This window comes from Morone saxatilis, unplaced genomic scaffold (assembly GCF_004916995.1).
Source record: "Morone saxatilis isolate NCDOM2014 unplaced genomic scaffold, NCSU_SB_2.0 Contig15, whole genome shotgun sequence".
In the NCBI taxonomy this organism is placed as follows: Eukaryota; Metazoa; Chordata; class Actinopteri; family Moronidae; genus Morone; species Morone saxatilis.
In genome coordinates, this window is record NW_023339707.1 from 8,895,931 (window position 1) to 8,913,450 (window position 17,520).

Consider the following 17,520-nt stretch of genomic DNA (forward strand, 5'->3'; position numbering starts at 1 on the left):
ATGTCTGGAGGGGATCTTTAATTTGAATGGAAGTCATGAAACAATTCATTCACATACAAAACAAGACCAGCTATCCAGTGGAGATAAGAGGCTGAAGCTCACTGAAGACAAACCAAAGTTTTTTCAGGGTGTGAAGCTCTGGCTCCAACTATCTTCCTGTCTGATATCTATCACTCTCTAAAGATCAGCGTCTGTTTTTTGTTTTTTTTTGGACTGCTCCCTGAAGTTGACAGTGAGAGGAAATGACTGGAGGAAATGCATGCAGCTTAACACGGATCAATGTTTATAAACTCTGCAGTCTCCTCCCTGCTTCGACTGTAAACATAAATCATCATTCTCTCTAACAAATGCATGTGCCTGTTACAGAGCAGCCAGTATTCATTAGACCAATGCAAGTGACAGCACAGAGATCATGAAATATTAGTAATGACGTAATAACGTTTAAACATTTAGGATTAATTTTTATTGCAATAAAGAAGATCTACTGTATATACATTGTACATTTCTCACAAGTCCTTTACAATACAAACCAAAGAGAATGTATAGAAGGTGGCATTAATATGTTATACCAAAAAAAAAGCCTAAAAACATAGTTTGTGCTGTAACCGTTTACCCTTTTCAGTCTGTGCTTCTGTGGGTGTAAGCTGAGTGTGTGTTCAATTCCCAACACAGCTGCTGTGAGTTTCCCAGGGCCTGGGACAAAGCCTGACGTTGATAAGGTCTCTAAAAAGAGCTTAGTGACAAAAAGCCAAATACCTAAAACACTCAAGGTCCTTCCTGATTTAGGGCAGCAAACCCCCAAAAGAAGTGGGAAACACATTAGAGCAAGTGCACTAGCTGCTGATGTTTTAACTGCAACATAATCTTTGTTACTGTGCAACATTTGAGGCCACTTGAATGCAAAAAACAAAATCATTTTCATATGTAGTATGATTAAACATAATTTAAAAGTGGCCTATAAGAGTTTTGCATGGTACTGTAATAAATTGGAAAAAATGACTGGATGCCAGGAGACGTTATAGTTGTTGACAAAGACATATTATACACTTATATCTGCTTGCAGCTACAGTTGATATGGAAATGACCGCTGCAGCTGCACACTGACCAAGTTTTAACCTGACAGTGTTTTGAAACTATGCTTGTTTCCATGGCAACGTCATCTAAGACTAGATTATCGTAGAATCTAAAAATCTGAGACTTATTACATTAGAAAAGTTCTAAAGGATAAAAGTGTATTTGTGTATGGGGTGTTACTAGTGGTCAGTGAATCCGGGCATAGGGAAGGGCCTGGCGAATAGCTCCACCCGCTGGCGGAGGTCTGCGATGCGCGACACAGTCTCCGAGTCCTCCAGCAGGAAGGACTTGAAGCTGGCCAGATTTCCTGTTGGGAGACAGAGGAATTAAAACGAAAAGTTTAAGGTTTACATTTCACATTTCTTCCTAAAATATCCTGTAAAATGCTGTAAAAAACGTTGTGAAATCTGTGCTTGGAAACTTGTTAGTTAGGGACTGTATAAAACTTATTGGTGTTGTGAGAAAGGCCTTCCCCTGAGTTACTGATATTTTCTTACACACACTACCCGCAATATCTCAAAGTAATATAATGCATTTTTTCATTAATTTCCAAAATTGCACAAAGAATTAAAGCTGATCTTAAATTTAAACCAAAATGTGTAAATGTAACACCATTTTTCTCAAAGCCACCAAACTGCATGATAAAGGTGGAATTAGACTACTGTGCTCTCTAAAAAATATATCTCTGTGCTAATAACTTTTGCACAGTCTCTAACGGCACAATAATAAATGTTATAACATTACATTGCCAGTGTACAGGGTACAAACTAATGCAGTTCTTTTTGAGCACATTATCAATGGTTCACCTTGGTCATAGAGAATTAGACAGCCTTCACAACAAACAATATGTCACCATGGTGTCTTTGCCAGTGTATAAAACCTCAAACTCCACCACTAGATAAATCAGACGTCTACTCAAAACACAGAAACTTCTTCCTCCCTCACCAGTCTTCTTTTTCACATCCAGTGCGATCTGAATCCCTTCGTCAATAAAATCCACAACCTTTTCAAAGTCTGCCTCCTTGAACTGTCTGGATGTCAGAGCCGGAGTTCCTGTAAGAAAGCCACGACAGATAAAAGGAAGGTAAGATGAAAAAAACAAGATATGCCAATATTAGGGCAATCAACGCTGATAAAGTTGATAAAAAATGTTAAGACTGCTGCGATTGAGACATGCATGCTGACAGATTGACTGGCTGATGGAAACACAGACAGACAAAAGCAAACAGAGACGCATCACACAGACAGACACACAGAGAGAGAAGAAAGGGTTCAGTATCATATCGGTAGGAAGACTGACTGCTTGACAGATTCAGCCGAAACAACCTCGACTCCTGTAGCTCTTCACCAAAAATAATCAGTTGACCAACACATCCTTCACACGCTTTAAATTCACTAATTTGAGTACCAAGCCTGAGTCCTCCTGGAGTCAGAGCGCTCTTGTCTCCGGGGCAGGTGTTCTTGTTGGCAGTGACGGACACCAGCTCCAGGACCCTCTCAGCCCGAGCCCCGTCCATCCTGCGAGGTCGAAGGTCAACCAAGACCAGGTGGTTGTCTGTTCCACCTGAGAAAAGGTGAAGGAGGAGAGAGATTTACTGTTTTAATGATTAAAATTATATTCAGTTCAGGTGACATGTTCATGTGTCTGACTTTGAGATTTTCCTTCACTCTCCACTCAAACCTTCAGACAGGCAATAATATTTATTATAATTTCTTTTAAATTCCTCTTAATAATGTTTTTTTTCCCCCATTCGACTGTCAAGTGAAGCTTAAGTGAACTTTTCTAAAGTCAGGTAAACTGAATGCAAACTAGGACGGAGCAAATAAAGAGGCAATCCAAAAGCAATTGCATCACGTACTTTGAGTAGTGGAAATGCAATATAACTTTAAATGCATAAAACCCAAAAACGTACATCTTATAAATGTAATATGTAATATATGCATTTTGTACAAGAAATCTTATGAAGCACATTTTTATCATAAAAAACACTCTTCAGTTCCATCCGTACCTGACACCAGCGTGAAGCCTTTCTTCAGCAGAGCATTAGCCATGGACTTGGCATTCAGCAGCACTTGAGCGATGTACTGTTTAAACATGGGAGAGGAAGCCTGCAGAGACAGAAATTAAGCTGTGTAAAGAGAAAGACCACATCAGGACACTCCAGATGACAAGTAGGACTATGTTTTATACATGAGCTACTGATTTTAGGCTGTTCAGCAAAGTGTTTTTCCAAAGTATTATTTCTCCTCTCAGACTATTGATTAATATATTAATAATTAAAATTGATATCTGGACCTGTTTGAGGGCGACAGCCACCCCAGCAATGGCGTGGTTGTGAGGTCCACCCTGAAGTGATGGGAACACGGCAAAGTTCACCCTGTCCTGGAGGTCATAGGTCACCTCCCGACCTTTCTTATCCACAGACCGCACACCTTTGCGGTAGAAGATCAGACCGGCCCTGCAGAGTGGAGAGAGAAATCAGTTACATACCAGAGACAATAAACTGTATTTTACCATCATTACTCACACACAACATCCAGGGCCCTCACCTTGATCCACGCAGGGACTTATGGGTAGTGGAGGTGACCAGGTCCGCGTGCTGGAAAGGAGAGGGAACAGCTCCTGCTGCCACCAGGCCGCTGATATGAGCCATGTCTGCCAGCAGGTAGGCATTAAGTTCCACACATAGCTGAAACAAACACAGTCGGACACATTACGAGATAAAACAGAATCTTATGTCCTCGTTCTTTAAACTTATTTTCCTTTTTTTTGTGTTTCCCATTTCATTTCCCTTATATTTTGCTATTCATGCTTTAAGGACTTAATAAACTGCTTTTTCATAAAGGTAAAGGCTAACGTTTTTACCACAACTTTTACCAATGCTGCTTTAAAGTACACATAATTCCTGTCATAAGAGGTACCTTCTTCATGCGAGAATAGTCAATGAGGCGAGCGTAGGCGCTCGTTCCTGCTATGATGAGTCTGGGTCTGAACAGTCGGGCTGTCTTCTCCAGCTGGTCATAATCTATCATCCCTGTTTTGGGCTGAGATAACACAAGAGGACAGGGATGGAGGGAAGAGTCACACACTAGTCAAAAGTGATTTTTTACAGCAAGACCAATTGTTTTCTTCACTCACTGTGACAACTTTGGTTTAAAACTTTATTACTTCAACCAAATTACTCACATCCAGCTTGTAAGGCATCGATTCAAAGTAGATGGAGGTGGCTGAGATTCTCTTGGTGTCCGTCATGTAGCCGTGAGTAAGACTGGAATGTGGTGGAATAAAGGTTCAGTACATGAGCTCAGCAGGTGAGGGGTTATGTGAGTTCTTCTGCAACACGGTGAACTCATTCTAAACTCTCTAGATCCTTATTTATCTTCCATATGACACATTCATGTAATTAAATATGGTAAAAAATAATTTCTGTGAAACTGACTTCTGTAGTCTCTCCTCACATCGCCTCCTGCCACTGATCTACAGACCCTCTTTGATTGCTTGTACATGAAGTAATCTGTTCATGTCTAGATCTTCCTTATATTGTTTTATTGTTGGTCTTTTGAGAAGAAAACTATGGTTTTATGTTGTTATCTTATGCCACTGGGTAGATTGTTCTGCTATCTATTGTTATAAACTAAATACATTAAATGTTTGTATAGATTTATATCAGAATCAATTCTCTCTCTCTTTCTGTACTCCTACCAGCTCCTAGCCAGCCATCATATACATTTTATTTAGTGTCTGGCATATAAAAGATGCAGGTCTGCATTTCATCACAAATCTAAATATCACCTGCAGCAGTAATACGACGATGAGGTGTGTAATCGGGGCATCAGTTTGGAAAAAATATTGTTTACATTTCCCACAGTTCTGTGGTTGAAGTGAAAAAATACATCATTTTAAAGTAGGTGGTATAATGTGACGACTCCCGGCTGTGTGACCAACATTTTGTCATTAATTCTTCTTGACGTCAAGTCCCAGTAATAACATCCAGTTTCATGTAGAGAAATGTCAAAACCACATAAGCCAAATCTCAAAACATTGAACAAAACTGTAGCAACTACTAACGTAATAACTGTCAGATAATGTAATAATATATCTATCAGGACGCAATGCATAAGATTGTCTAATTCATTGTCATGATGTTATGATTCTATGTCATGTACCAATTTACGACTAAATATATTTGTTTATATTTATTTAAATTACATTGCTTGTGTCTTGTGTTTCTATCTAATGTTGACAAGCAGTTGTTACTTGCTATACAAATAAACAAAATAAATAACCCAGAAGCTCTTTATTTGAGTATCTCTGGCTTGAGCCTTTTCACTCACTGTCCTCCGTCAGGCAGATCCAGGCCCATGATGCGGTCGTGAGGCTGCAGTACAGATGTGTAGGCTGCAAAGTTAGCAGGGGATCCGGAGTATGGCTGGACGTTGACACCCCACATATTTGAGTCCAGGCCAAAGGCGGTCAGCGCTCGCTTCTGACACAGCAGCTCAATCTTGTCTACGATCTCTGCACCTCCATAGTACCTGAGAAAGCATCATATCGTATGGTGTGGTTTGCTTTCATATTATATTGTATTGTATAATTTCGTATCGTAGTGTATCATATTATGCCACATATTTTCATATTGTATTGTGTCGGGTTGTACTATATTAATTAATCATGTTTTAATAGAGAATTTTGTTTTACAGTACTGTATCATAACATGTTGAATTGCATTGTATCTAGTCTGGGAGTAAATGTACCAACCCTCTGGTTTCAAGCCCACTTCACTCACAGTTTTAAAATTAAATTTCACAAAAGTGCGCACTTCAATCCGGCTTCTGGAAATCTTTCAATGTTTTGTAATGATTGTTACAATATATTTTATATGTGTATTATTAGGACATTTACCTTTGTCCTGGGTATCCCTCAGAGTATTTGTTGTTCAGACAGGAGCCCTGGGCTTCAAGTGCTGCCCGGCTGCAGAAGTTCTGACAGGACAAACAAGCACACAGTGTCACAACACAGTGTCAAGATCCAGAGCCACACACAGTACATTTTTTATCATGCTTATATATTCAGAACGCTGTCACCATCCAAATATAACCTTTATTTACCCAGAGAAGGGTGACTGAACACCCCTGCTCTCTTTCTGCAAGACCAAGTCACACAGTACCACAGTCTGAGTTATCCAGTATGAAATTAGGTTCAAAAATAAGCATTTCTCTTGCAAATACCAATTATTAAAACAATAAGACAAGTTCCAGAGTCAGGGTGGGATAATCACAGTTATTTAAATGTTAAATGTGTTGCATAAATCTTACAAAATGTTAATCACGGCTTTTTTTGGAAGCTGCAAAAATGAATTAAATTACCTTATCTAAAAATGATTTAAAAATTAGAGGTGCTATAGTTAAATTAAGGGATGAATATAGAGGAATCTAACTAATACTGACTCTCTGTGGGGTTCAGTAAAGTGTCATATCTCTCAAAGACACTTGAGAGTCAGAGGAGAGATGGAGCTGCAGAAAAGGAAATGAATGTGAATTAATTTTTCTGCCTGTCTCAGTCTCTTTTTCTCCCACTCTCACTTCTGCTCTTTTTCCCTCTTCTCTCTCTCTCTCTCTCTGTCTCTCTCTGTCCTCCTCAGCCGCCTCCTCTGCCTGTTATTATACTAAACCTGTCACTGTTCAGGGATCCCTCAATCATTCCAGTGGGATTTAAAACCAGTCCCCCGTGTGACATAAATCTCTATCTATGACATTTCAAAAACACTATCTCAACACTCACTCATAAACACATCCACGTTAGCGATCTCCCCCCCCCTCCTCCTCTGTCTCAACTTGAAATGTAGAGATCAATGGCAGAAATCAGTGAAGGAACCTAATGGGATCATTTGACTGTTCCTGGAGAAAAAAAACGGGTGCTCTCCAGTGGGAGTCAGCCTGCAGCAGCGACAGCACATGCAGAAGAAGATGAAAATCTTTCAGATCAGTCATTGTGAGTGATAGTGCTGTGGATACATAATTGCTGGAGAATAAAAGAATGAAAGCCCCCTTCTTTTCCCACAGCTTCCACTTAGATGTAATCAGTGACTTGCAAGGGGGAAATGCAAAAGGAAATCTCAGTGAACTCTCTGAAGAAAACAGTTATATTCTAGAAACTACAACTCTGGTGACTTGTGGTTACACTGCTGAAGGAAGCTCCTCTGCAGTTTAGGTTTTTTTGACTTGCTTCCTGTCTCACATACTGTAATCTTTAACACCTCTGTCAACAGGAAAGCACAAAGGATAATTAGCAATACCTATTGCAGAAGATACAACTGCACCTTACAGGTCTACTATTTAGAAATGAATTTTTCAAATGGTGTGATTGTTGCACACAGCGCACAGATGATTTTCACATTTAAATATAATCATTGACTATGAATTATCTAGTGTGTGGGGCTGTGATACAGCCGTTTGGTTTTTGGCTGAAATTATATTCTGGCACAACCTCATCTACTGATTTCACCTTCATATTCCAAAGGCTGTGCAGCAGGGCAAGACAAGGCTGTTTTATCTATAAAGCACATTTTATACACAAAGGTAGATTCAAGGTGCTGTACAGTGCAGTTAAAAGCAAGACAGTTCAAAGATAAAAACAGCAGAATTAAAGATAAACCTAAAAGTAAAAGTTTTATTAAAAATAAGATGGATAGAAAATAAAAAAATAAAAAAATAAAAAATAATAACAATAGCACAATAATAATAATAATAATAAGACCCTGGATTCAGAAACATTTAGGTAAATGTGCTTGATAATAACAAGGTTTTTAGTGTGGATTTAAAAACTGCACTGGTTCCTTAGACCATCAGGCAGTTGGTGCTGCACAATGACTACAGCAATCCTTTCAAGGACATAAGAGTTTATGTGTCAAAACACACCTGTTTTTCCAGCACTACTCTCACACACAGACTCCATGTGTGACACAAGAGATGAACAAACAAAACAGTCACTTTTGATCCTCCTCAACAGACTGGTGCTCATAGGGTCAGTACAGTTTACCTACACCCTGCATCTGAATGGTGTTTTGACAATGCTGAGTATAGATGACAGAGGTTGTAAAGAATCTAGTGTAACATTTTAAGCTGTGATTTTCTTTGTGTGATCTCCTGATGAAAACCACTGCCTCTGTCTCTATACTCTTTATGAGCGGGCCTCACCTCCGATGCAATGAGCTCCAGTCCCCGACACTGCCTGTCCTTCTCCTGCTGCAGGAGGCTCCACATCTCTGGGTCATCCTGGGCCAGGCTCTCCTGTCCCACCCATCCACTGTTGCTGCTGAGGCCTCGCTTGCCCAACCCCGATGTGACGTGCCCCTCTCGGCCCAAACATCCTGAAGCCCTGAGGAAGAGGGGCTTGGGGTGGTGGGTGAGCACATTTCAGTCAACAACTAAATGTCCACTTCTTAAACATAATAAAGAAAATGAGGAAAATATGTAAACCCTGTTTGAGAAGACTATGGAGAGATGGTGCTGTAATAAAACCTTAATGTGGAGACAAATAGTAACAAGATTTGATGCAACTCTCCATTGTACTTTACTGTTGAGAGTAAAAAAAGTTTCTGGGGGGTTCTTTTGTTGTTGTGTTCCAAGATTGCGCCTTTAGTGTCTTTTGAAAACCCCAGTAAGAGTGAGCCTGTGCAAAAACACTTTCATCACCCAAAATTATAATACTTTGCACCGGGGGTTTGGAAACAAGGGAGTTAGAATAATGTGTCTTTTGATGTTCTAAACAATCCATTAAATGAAAGGCAGTGAAAAAGCAAACGTGTTATTCAGTGGAGCGGTTATGGAAAACCTTGGACATGAAAAGTGTAATGAGGGCTGGCCACACACTTATTTATCAGGGTCTTGTTTGTTGAAGGCAGCTTGTAGCTGCATGATAGTTGCGTAACTATGTGTTACTTTGGCCTAATAGAGAGATTACTGTTCAAGCATAAATATGTGACGAAGCAAGTCTCCTTTCATCTTTTGTGTTCATTATGTTTTCTAAGCCTTGAGTATATTAAAGCGCAGTGTGTACAGTCAACTTTCCTTCAACAACAAAAAATATTCTGGGACAAACAGTAGCACTGTTTTCTCTTTTGACAACCTGGGATAATCACAGTTATCAGACAAACACAGTGACACTTATGCAACTGGACTGACAAATTGAAAATACAACACAATGTCAATCTTCAAACCAGACATTTCTATCTGGGTTGAGGTGACCTAGGGTGATAAGCTGACCTAGTTTGCAGTAAAAAAGTGATTTAGTTATAACTGCTCTCAGGAGCTGGGGGAAAGAGCTACTAAATGCAGATACATGTGGTTCTGTACAAACATTTAAAATAGCTCTTAAATGAATACATTATAAAACAAATGTACTCACCCGTAGTGTTTGTCGTAAGGACAGAAAAAGCATGTCTGTGACAGCTGGGGGCTCGGAAACAGAAAACTGGTCAAGGTGCAAAGGGTAAAAGTAAAATGGAAGGGAGCCAAGGACATGTGAACTTTGTGTCACTGATAAAAGTGACTACAACAGTAAATCATCTGTTTCATTTCACGCGGTATGAGTTCTTTGAAAAAAAAAAAAAAAGTCTAATCAGTCATAGTCACTGTACAATGAACAGGTTCATTTTATAGTAAAAAAGCACTTGAAGTCAGTCCATGTTTCAAAAACTACAGATGATTATGTCCCATCTATCTATTTTATATTATTAATGAGCTATGAAATCACATTTTTCAAGTAGAGAATATCAAATGTTGGCTTTAAAGTCCTCACTTATATCAATGCATATTGAGAAATTTTTTTTTGTAAAAACACTACACACAAAGTGATATCCAGGATCACTTTTTTTTAAAGACAATGTAGTTTTTTCAGCAGATGAGAATAGTTTCAGACAAACACAAAGCTCACGTTATAAATCTCATCATAGACAAGCGCTGCTATTAACACATTAACACAAGTTCTGGCTCAAACTGCGCTCACTGACATGTTGAAAATGTTTTTTTAATGGTGTATAAAAACATGTTGAACCTAAATTAAACACACGGTTTTAAGGGATGTATGAAAAGTCAGTGTTTGCTATCTCAGTTTCAGCGTGTCAGAATCTGTCATCCGAAGTGCTGCTGGTTCTGCTCAGTCTGAAAGTTGTGGTCTGGACAGACTTTCTGCACCAGCCTGTAATCGGTGCCAGTGAAGGCGATGAAGATGCATATAACCTTAAAGGGTTTGGCGCAGATCCAGGCTGCCTGGGACTGGGTGTTTTCTGAGTAGCAGGTCTGTCCCGGGTCGTACAGGCAGGGCTTGGTCTTCTTGGACCGGTTGGTTCTCTGGTATTCAATCCGGCAGTTGAGTTCGGTCACCATCATCACGTCCTGCTGCTGCTTCTGCTGGTCCAGAGGGGTGGAGCTGGTGGACTGAGGTGGACTCTGGAACTGGGATGTCAGATCTGGAACCAAGACTGAGTTTTTGGTGTGAACGTGTTGAGCCGCCGGATCCAAAACCTCCCATCCTACAGCTTTGGAGGGTGGAACGATGCTGACGGATATGTTCCCCAGACGGGATGAATTGTGGCGGAAGTAGACGCTGAATGTGCCGTTGATGTGGTCCACGATTTTCCCCGTCACCAGGAGGCTGAACTTCACTGTTTTCACGTTGAAGTAAAAATCGCCCCAGCCCAGAATCTTCTTGGCCTTTGGGGATGCTTTTGCGGGAGGTTTGGATTTGGGAGGAGGGCGGTACAAGTACTGGTCCAGGGCTTGTGAGAAGTTCTGAGGCCATCCATATGGGCCGAGGGAGCCGTAAGCTGGTGTTTTGTGCTTGGTGGAGATGATCTGTAAATCTTTGGAGATATGTTTAACCTTCAAAGCAGCTCCTACACTGTCACCTCTTCCTTCTTCCTCCTCTCTCCATTGTGGGCTCTGAAAGTCCAAGGGTTTGGCTGTTTCTTGGACCTGCGGACAACAAAACACAAATTATGGATAACTTATTATTTAAAGTGCTGTTTTCCTAATCTAAAGGGCATGTTCACCCACATAAAAGCATATTTTCTTACTTACCTGTATCCCTGTAGTGGTATATTACAATGCAGACAATATTTAAAAATAACATCATGTTGTATTCCCATTAACTACCTTCTACTGACATAACTATTAAAAAACACTGACAGTAACAGGGACACTGTTTCTAGAGATACGTGCTGCTGTTGATTTTGCACCACAAACTAAATTATGTTCACCACTATTGATACCACTTTTGATTTGGGTGGATGCTGATATTTGGAAACTTCGGCAAATAAAACTCCCACCCTACGTTCATGGCCAGATAGCAGTATTGGGCAGTAACGCATTACCAAGGATAATATTACAGTAACAATTTTACTTTACCTAGTAATTAGTAGTAGTGTAACTAATTACTAATACAATTTCAGTAATAATATTACAGTACCCCCAAATGATTGATATCCAACAATCCAATCGCAGGACACTAGCTTGAAGATGGAAACACATTCAGCAGATATTACCATTACTTTGATTTTAACAAACAAAACTGGAGTTTAATTGTGGACAGCAGGCTACAAGCGACAAAGTACTAATGCAGCTTGTGGCTGGATATGTGGTGGATAAAATGTGGGACTCTCTGCTATGGTCAGTGCCTTATTAGCCTTATAGCGAGGACATTTTCAATACTGTTTTCTTAGCATTGAAATAGCTAATGGATAACGGAGACACTGGCACTGGCAGTACTAAATAAGGTACTTACTTGACAAGAATGTAAAGTACCGGTACTCAGTACTGGTACTGTTTCAGTAACTGTCTATAGTATCTCAAAATACACGCAGTAAACACAAAAGTAATTGACAAAATAGATTATGTCTCTAAATTAGGGCTGCGCAATTAATCAAAATGTTATCCAATATATGGTCAAGTCCAATATCCAAATCGCAAGAAACTACAATTTTTTGATAAGGTACAATGTGTCAAAACAGCTTTATAATTAAGTACTGTAGTGCAGAGATGTCCTGGCCTACAAATTTTATTCCCCAGATCTAAATAAACATGTCACATCATCATGATTTTAATAGTCTTTTTCAGTGAAAATGAAAACTGAGATGCAAAAATAATAATTCCCACTCATTGTGAATCAAATCGCTATTGCAATATCTGTCAAAATAATTGCAATATGATTTTTGAGCCCTACTCTAAATAACATAAGTAATAATAATAAGTTGTTTAAAAGATTGTGTCTTATCATTAGTGAAAGCCTGGTGTACTTTTCATCTAGCCTGTAACTTTATGGATTCATAGGCTGCAAAAAGCTGCTAGTTTGAAACCATAACTTAACACAGAGGCACATATGTGAAGTCTGTGAAAGTTGGGGAGATAGGATGAAGGTTCAGAAGAAAAGTAAACTAACGAGTAGTGTAACTGATTACTGTCAGGGAGTAATAAGTAATATTATTACCTTTTGGTAAAAAGTGACTATATCTGTATCTGTACAACTTCTCTTTTATGATCCTGTATTTCTTTTCAACCGTGGGAAACCAAGGTTTCTGATGGACCTTGTTCAAAACATAGTCACACAGAATTCATATTAATAATTTTTGTGTCAGTTGTAGATGGAAAGGTATAGCTGCAATAGCTTGTATGGTAAACAGTCCACAGCCCATTTGTAACTCTGAGAGCAACAATAAAGCTGTGTTTATATCATTCATTCATCAGAGGTATTACTTGTAAAGACCAAACAACTCTTCAGTCAACAACTGTCAACTTCATACAGTATCAGAGGATTTATTTTGTGTAGGATGCACTGTAGAAGGTGACAAGACAGACGGAAGAGAAGCCTCCAGACCAGCAGGATGACTGCAAGTGAAGGACAGTTTCACTGTAGCTACATTACAAGGTAGCAGATAATCGATTAAAATAATCATGCTTTGATGTGTAGGGTCCTCTGAATGAGAACTGACTATGATCAATAAGTCAGCTCCTTCAGGCAAGGACTACCTAAACAAGGAGCATGCACACACACACACACACACACACACACATTCATATTGCCATTAACACATTTTAATTTGACTGTCCTTCCTCGCGCTCTCTTTCGCTCCCTTGTTAAAACTTTCAATCTTCTTTTCAATGCGACCTTGATAATGGACTGAATGTACGGGCTTATTAATCAATATGCTTGGAAGAGAGAAGAACATGGTCAACGTCAGGTCGCTGTTGATACACTGCAGAGAATCATTCAAATACATTTACAGTATATAATGTATGAAAGGGTTAAAAATCTGAACTGTTATCAGCTTATTTTTCATAGTGAGCTCCCTCTGTGCCGAACATGTCTCAGCTGTCTCAAAAAGACTAAAAATGCCTCTTTCTCATTTTCACCTTCCTCGTCGTCATCATCCCTTTAAATATCCCAGTTTCATTCCTAAATTGATTGGATTACATATACTTGAAATTAATAAGAGATTAAGCCTACACTTAGATTCACCTTGTCAGGTTATTATTTCATACAAAGAGCAGTTCATGTTTTATTCACTTACTGTGTCGTCATTGCATTTCTCCGTCTCCATACACATTCTCCTCCTTCCAATTACTGTCCCTCATATTTTTGTACCTACACTGTATAAAGGTATGAGCTAACTTTCCCAAGATGAGACAATATGGGTGAGCAGTTTGCAGATTATTTGCACATCTTTTGCAGCAAATCAGCATGCTGCTTTACCTTCTTACACAGTTAAATTCAAAACAAATTGCCCAATATAACAAGATTATTCCTCTAAGAAATACTCTATGTAGAGAAACCAATTCCTAATCATGTTTCTAGAAATTACATCATTTATTGATTTGAGTGTTTGAGCAGTAGTTGTAATAGTGGTATCATAGCAATGTCAATATAAGGCTCAGATCAGAGTACATCAGTAATACATAAAAACATAGTTGATTTCACCTGTCCATCTCACTTACAAAATAGCACTGCATAAAAAGTAAAAAAGAAGTGAGACTGTGAAAATTAAGTGCATGTTGAGATTGATGAAGCGGCTTATTATAAGCCAAGCAGCTACCTGCTGTCTTGTCTATTAAAATGCTCAAATCCCAATAAATCCAGTCATTAATGAGGCTGTTTGTGAGGCTGATATTTGACATGCAGCGCTGTGGTATGTTAACAAGAGTGCAGAGATCATAAAATACCAAAAACAAAAATCACTGAGTTAAGTACAAAAACTAATTGGACCAGGTGAACCCAGGTGTGAGACTTCATTTATTCTTACTAAAAACACTTCCATTTTTAAGTGGAAGTGTGAATGCAGTGCGGAAGATGGGTCAATGTTTTTTTATGCTTATCTAGTACTGAGATATGAATTGGGCAAAAACTTCTGTGCAGTCATTGTTAAGGACTTGAATCTATTTTCATCATATCATGTCGAAGGCAGATGGAGGTTTAGGGTTATTCTACCCCAGATTTCTGAATAAACAGCTCCCAGGATATCATTATTTCTCACCAACAAGTGGAAATCACGTCACCCCTAACCACCCCAGCCCTGTGTGCCAATCTCTGCCTTCACCGGTAACTAAGTGAGCTCCAGCTGTGCCTATTGTTACAAGCCTAAATCTCCAGCTATGTGCTGTTCTCACCTACCCTAATTGGAGCCCACTGTGTGACAGCCGTGTCATTGGCTCTGTGTCAAGATGCCAGCACAGAAACTGCAACTGAGCAACAGCGGTGAAGTAGATGCAGAAGCACAACACCTGTGCAAAAGCACCTGCAGAGGCAAAAAAAAAAATCAACTGAGAAACCAGAGAGCAGTAATTACATTTTAACATTCTTGCTATTGGATGAAAAGATCCCTAACATGTCAGTTTTCCACGACTTAACGAAAAAAACAAAGTGACAATGTTTCTTAAGCCCTAGGGTGATAAAACTTTTGCAAACTGACAAAGACGGCACACTCATTTAGTTCAAGTAATAAAGCACAAAATTAGGTTGCTTTGAGGTTTTCACCTGACAACTTCAATATTACAGATGTCGCAGTCGGCTGCTCATGCAGCAAAGTTAAGAAACTTAAATTAAAGACAGGAGAGCAGATTAAATTACAATTATGCTTGAAAGAGAATTACAGACCACAAGACTGGAACAAATTAAAATTTTGAGGATGGTACATCCATTTTGGCTGAACGTCACCATCTAATAGAAGAGTCAACTGTGTCCCAAGACAGTCTCTTATCATGAGATACAAGTCTTCAATTGTGAGTGTGAATGTAGATCATATCAGAACAAAGCACCAGTGCACATTTCATCCCTGAATAAACTGCATGTCTCAAATGTTTCAATGGAACATTTTCAACATAGAAAAATCTAAGTTGAATCTCAAATCAGTAGAAACCACGTAAAGACAAGCAAGTGTCAATAAAATTCAGTCAATCAACTGCAGTTCTCAACTTTGTCTTCCTCTTAAAATAATCTGGAGTATTCGCTCTGCAATGTCACCATGCCAATTTGCCTAGTATCCTTTAAAACTGCCAAGAAACTGAATGTGTTCAGTTGGGAAATGTCTTAATTTTGTTGCTGTATCAGTTTCACAGCTTTCTGGAATGACTGATGCTGATAGATTTTAATTTCTCACGCACAAAACCAACACATCAAAATCACTCCAGTTGATTGTGCAACAACGCTGCAATATGATGAACAATGGCAGAGCCGGGGCACGAGGGAATTTCAAATTAATTAAATTATGACCTATTTGTTGCACAAATTATCAGCAGCCTACATACAATCCAACACTTCACATCGCCACAAATAAATAAATAAATAAACCTTTGCGTTAATAAAGAGCGGAGCAAAGAGCGGATCTTACTCACCGCTGAAGGGAGAAGCCACAGACAGGTGATGGCAAAGTTCAAACACAGCGCCCTCATTTTGCAGCAACGTTTCTCCATCCAGAGAGCAGGTTGTCTGAGAGGCAATCTGTCTGCCTGAGTAAGTGGTGATTTACTGAGTCAAAGCTTACACTCACTTCAAAAGTACAGAAGACATTCCGCAGTGAGAGACTCAAAAATCCCCAAGATCTGGAGTAAATACTCAGCTCAGTGCTCCTTCTCCCTCCCTCCCTCCCTCCCTCTCTCCATCCATCTTTTCTTCCTCTCTCTACCACTCAACACACACACACACACACGCACAGTCCTCACTTGCCTCCCTGCTCATTTACACCACCTGGCCGGCCCTTATTATGACTCATCAACCCGGGGAAAGGCGCTCTCAGGCGGGCACAGTTTGACAGCCCTCCCCGCTGTCCCCGCATACTTTAGCCACGGGGAGGCTGACAAAATGACAAGGGCTCTCTCCGGGAAATGTAAAAATCACTGACAAGTCTGGTGAGACTCTGCCACTGCCTCAGCCTATCAGTGAAATTTCAAGCCAACAAATCACCACATGTACTAACCAACCAGACAAGTCTTTAATAAAGAATGAGAGCCTGTGCAAATACAGAAAGCCATTACGTTTCATGATTCCCCAAGTTGAAGTAACTCAACCCAGCACACTTAGTAGTATCATGCTTCTGTGTAACTTTAATAATATATTATGAAAACCTAAGGAGTGTCTTCAAATTTAAGTCATCGCTGTAAAATCATACATCTGTCCATAAGAAAATAATTGTGGTAAAAATGATTTTTGAACTCACTTTACAATCATAACCGGCTATAATAACGGCAGCCACCTTTGATTGGATTAATGGAGAGGAGACTGACGCACCTTGTGAAACAGGTTTTATTTTAAATTTTTGTGTACAATTATAGCGAACTTTTTCTGCCAACATATAATAGTTAATATATTGTCTTGTGAGGATTGTGGATAGTTCTTAAAAACGCGGTAATGTCATTGTTTGTAAAGGTAGATAATCTGCTTTCTGAAATAACTTCAGTATTCTTCTACAATCCCTGTTGCGGTTAAAGAGTTTGTCTTTTATTTATGACTTGTCTGCGACACATATAGTTATTGATTCATATTATTTTAATATATTTAGTATAGCATTTAACTAGTAGGATATATAGTAAGCAGTCATGTTTTATATGTTGATGTAAGCAGCCAGTCAAAAAGCCCCAGGTTGGGGTCAGGGGGAGTGCAGCGCCATCTATTGGGAGGGCAGAGTTTATACTGTAGGTTACATACTGTCAATAGTTGCACCTGAATAAATAATCTGTAATTTACTGCTTTTGTTGTAGATGATTTGGGTGTCTTATTAAGGATAATTGTGGTTTAAGTTGTGTGTGGGTTATAGGCTTACACAGGTTGAGGTGGTACATAGCAGACAGACATACCTAAAAACATGCAGTGCCCTAATGTCCACTCTTTCTCTATTACTTTATTATTATTTCTAACTCAGTTACAAAGTCCACAGTGTTCAGTGTTTGCAGTACTGGGGG

At 39.3% G+C, this 17,520-nt stretch overlaps 2 protein-coding genes across 2 annotated transcripts; both read right to left on the bottom strand.

The window, feature by feature from the left end:
• Positions 1-464: 464 nt before the first annotated feature.
• On the bottom strand, positions 465-9,542 carry LOC118324464 (serine hydroxymethyltransferase, mitochondrial-like). Its single transcript, XM_035656822.1, has 12 exons — positions 9,482-9,542; positions 8,272-8,466; positions 5,978-6,057; positions 5,410-5,610; positions 4,262-4,343; positions 3,997-4,119; positions 3,625-3,764; positions 3,371-3,533; positions 3,084-3,183; positions 2,483-2,638; positions 2,020-2,127; positions 465-1,381 (listed from the first exon to the last, which is right to left on the bottom strand). The coding sequence occupies exons 1-12, from the start codon at positions 9,512-9,514 to the stop codon at positions 1,254-1,256; spliced, it is 1,509 nt and encodes a 502-aa protein (XP_035512715.1). The 5' UTR covers positions 9,515-9,542; the 3' UTR covers positions 465-1,253.
• A 430-nt stretch (positions 9,543-9,972) lies between these two features.
• Positions 9,973-16,035, bottom strand: LOC118324465 (neurexophilin-2-like). Its single transcript, XM_035656823.1, has 2 exons — positions 15,958-16,035; positions 9,973-11,049 (listed from the first exon to the last, which is right to left on the bottom strand). Exons 1-2 carry the CDS (start codon positions 16,033-16,035, stop codon positions 10,207-10,209), a joined length of 921 nt encoding a protein of 306 aa, XP_035512716.1. The 3' UTR covers positions 9,973-10,206.
• Between the last annotated feature and the right edge of the window lie 1,485 nt (positions 16,036-17,520).

Bases quoted from the DNA above. Each gene is read 5' to 3' on its own strand.
- LOC118324465 (XM_035656823.1), bottom strand. From the start codon at position 16,035: ATGGAGAAACGTTGCTGCAAAATGAGGGCGCTGTGTTTGAACTTTGCC. The intron at 11,050-15,957 runs GTGAGTAAGATC...TGTTGTCCGCAG, and splicing joins TGTGGCTTCTCCCTTCAGCG to GTCCAAGAAACAGCCAAACC.
- LOC118324464 (XM_035656822.1), bottom strand. From the start codon at position 9,514: ATGCTTTTTCTGTCCTTACGACAAACACTACGG. The intron at 5,611-5,977 runs GTAAATGTCCTA...ATGCTTTCTCAG, and splicing joins GAGGGATACCCAGGACAAAG to GTACTATGGAGGTGCAGAGA. The intron at 2,128-2,482 runs GTACTCAAATTA...GCTTTCTTACAG, and splicing joins TCCAGGAGGACTCAGGCTTG to GAACTCCGGCTCTGACATCC.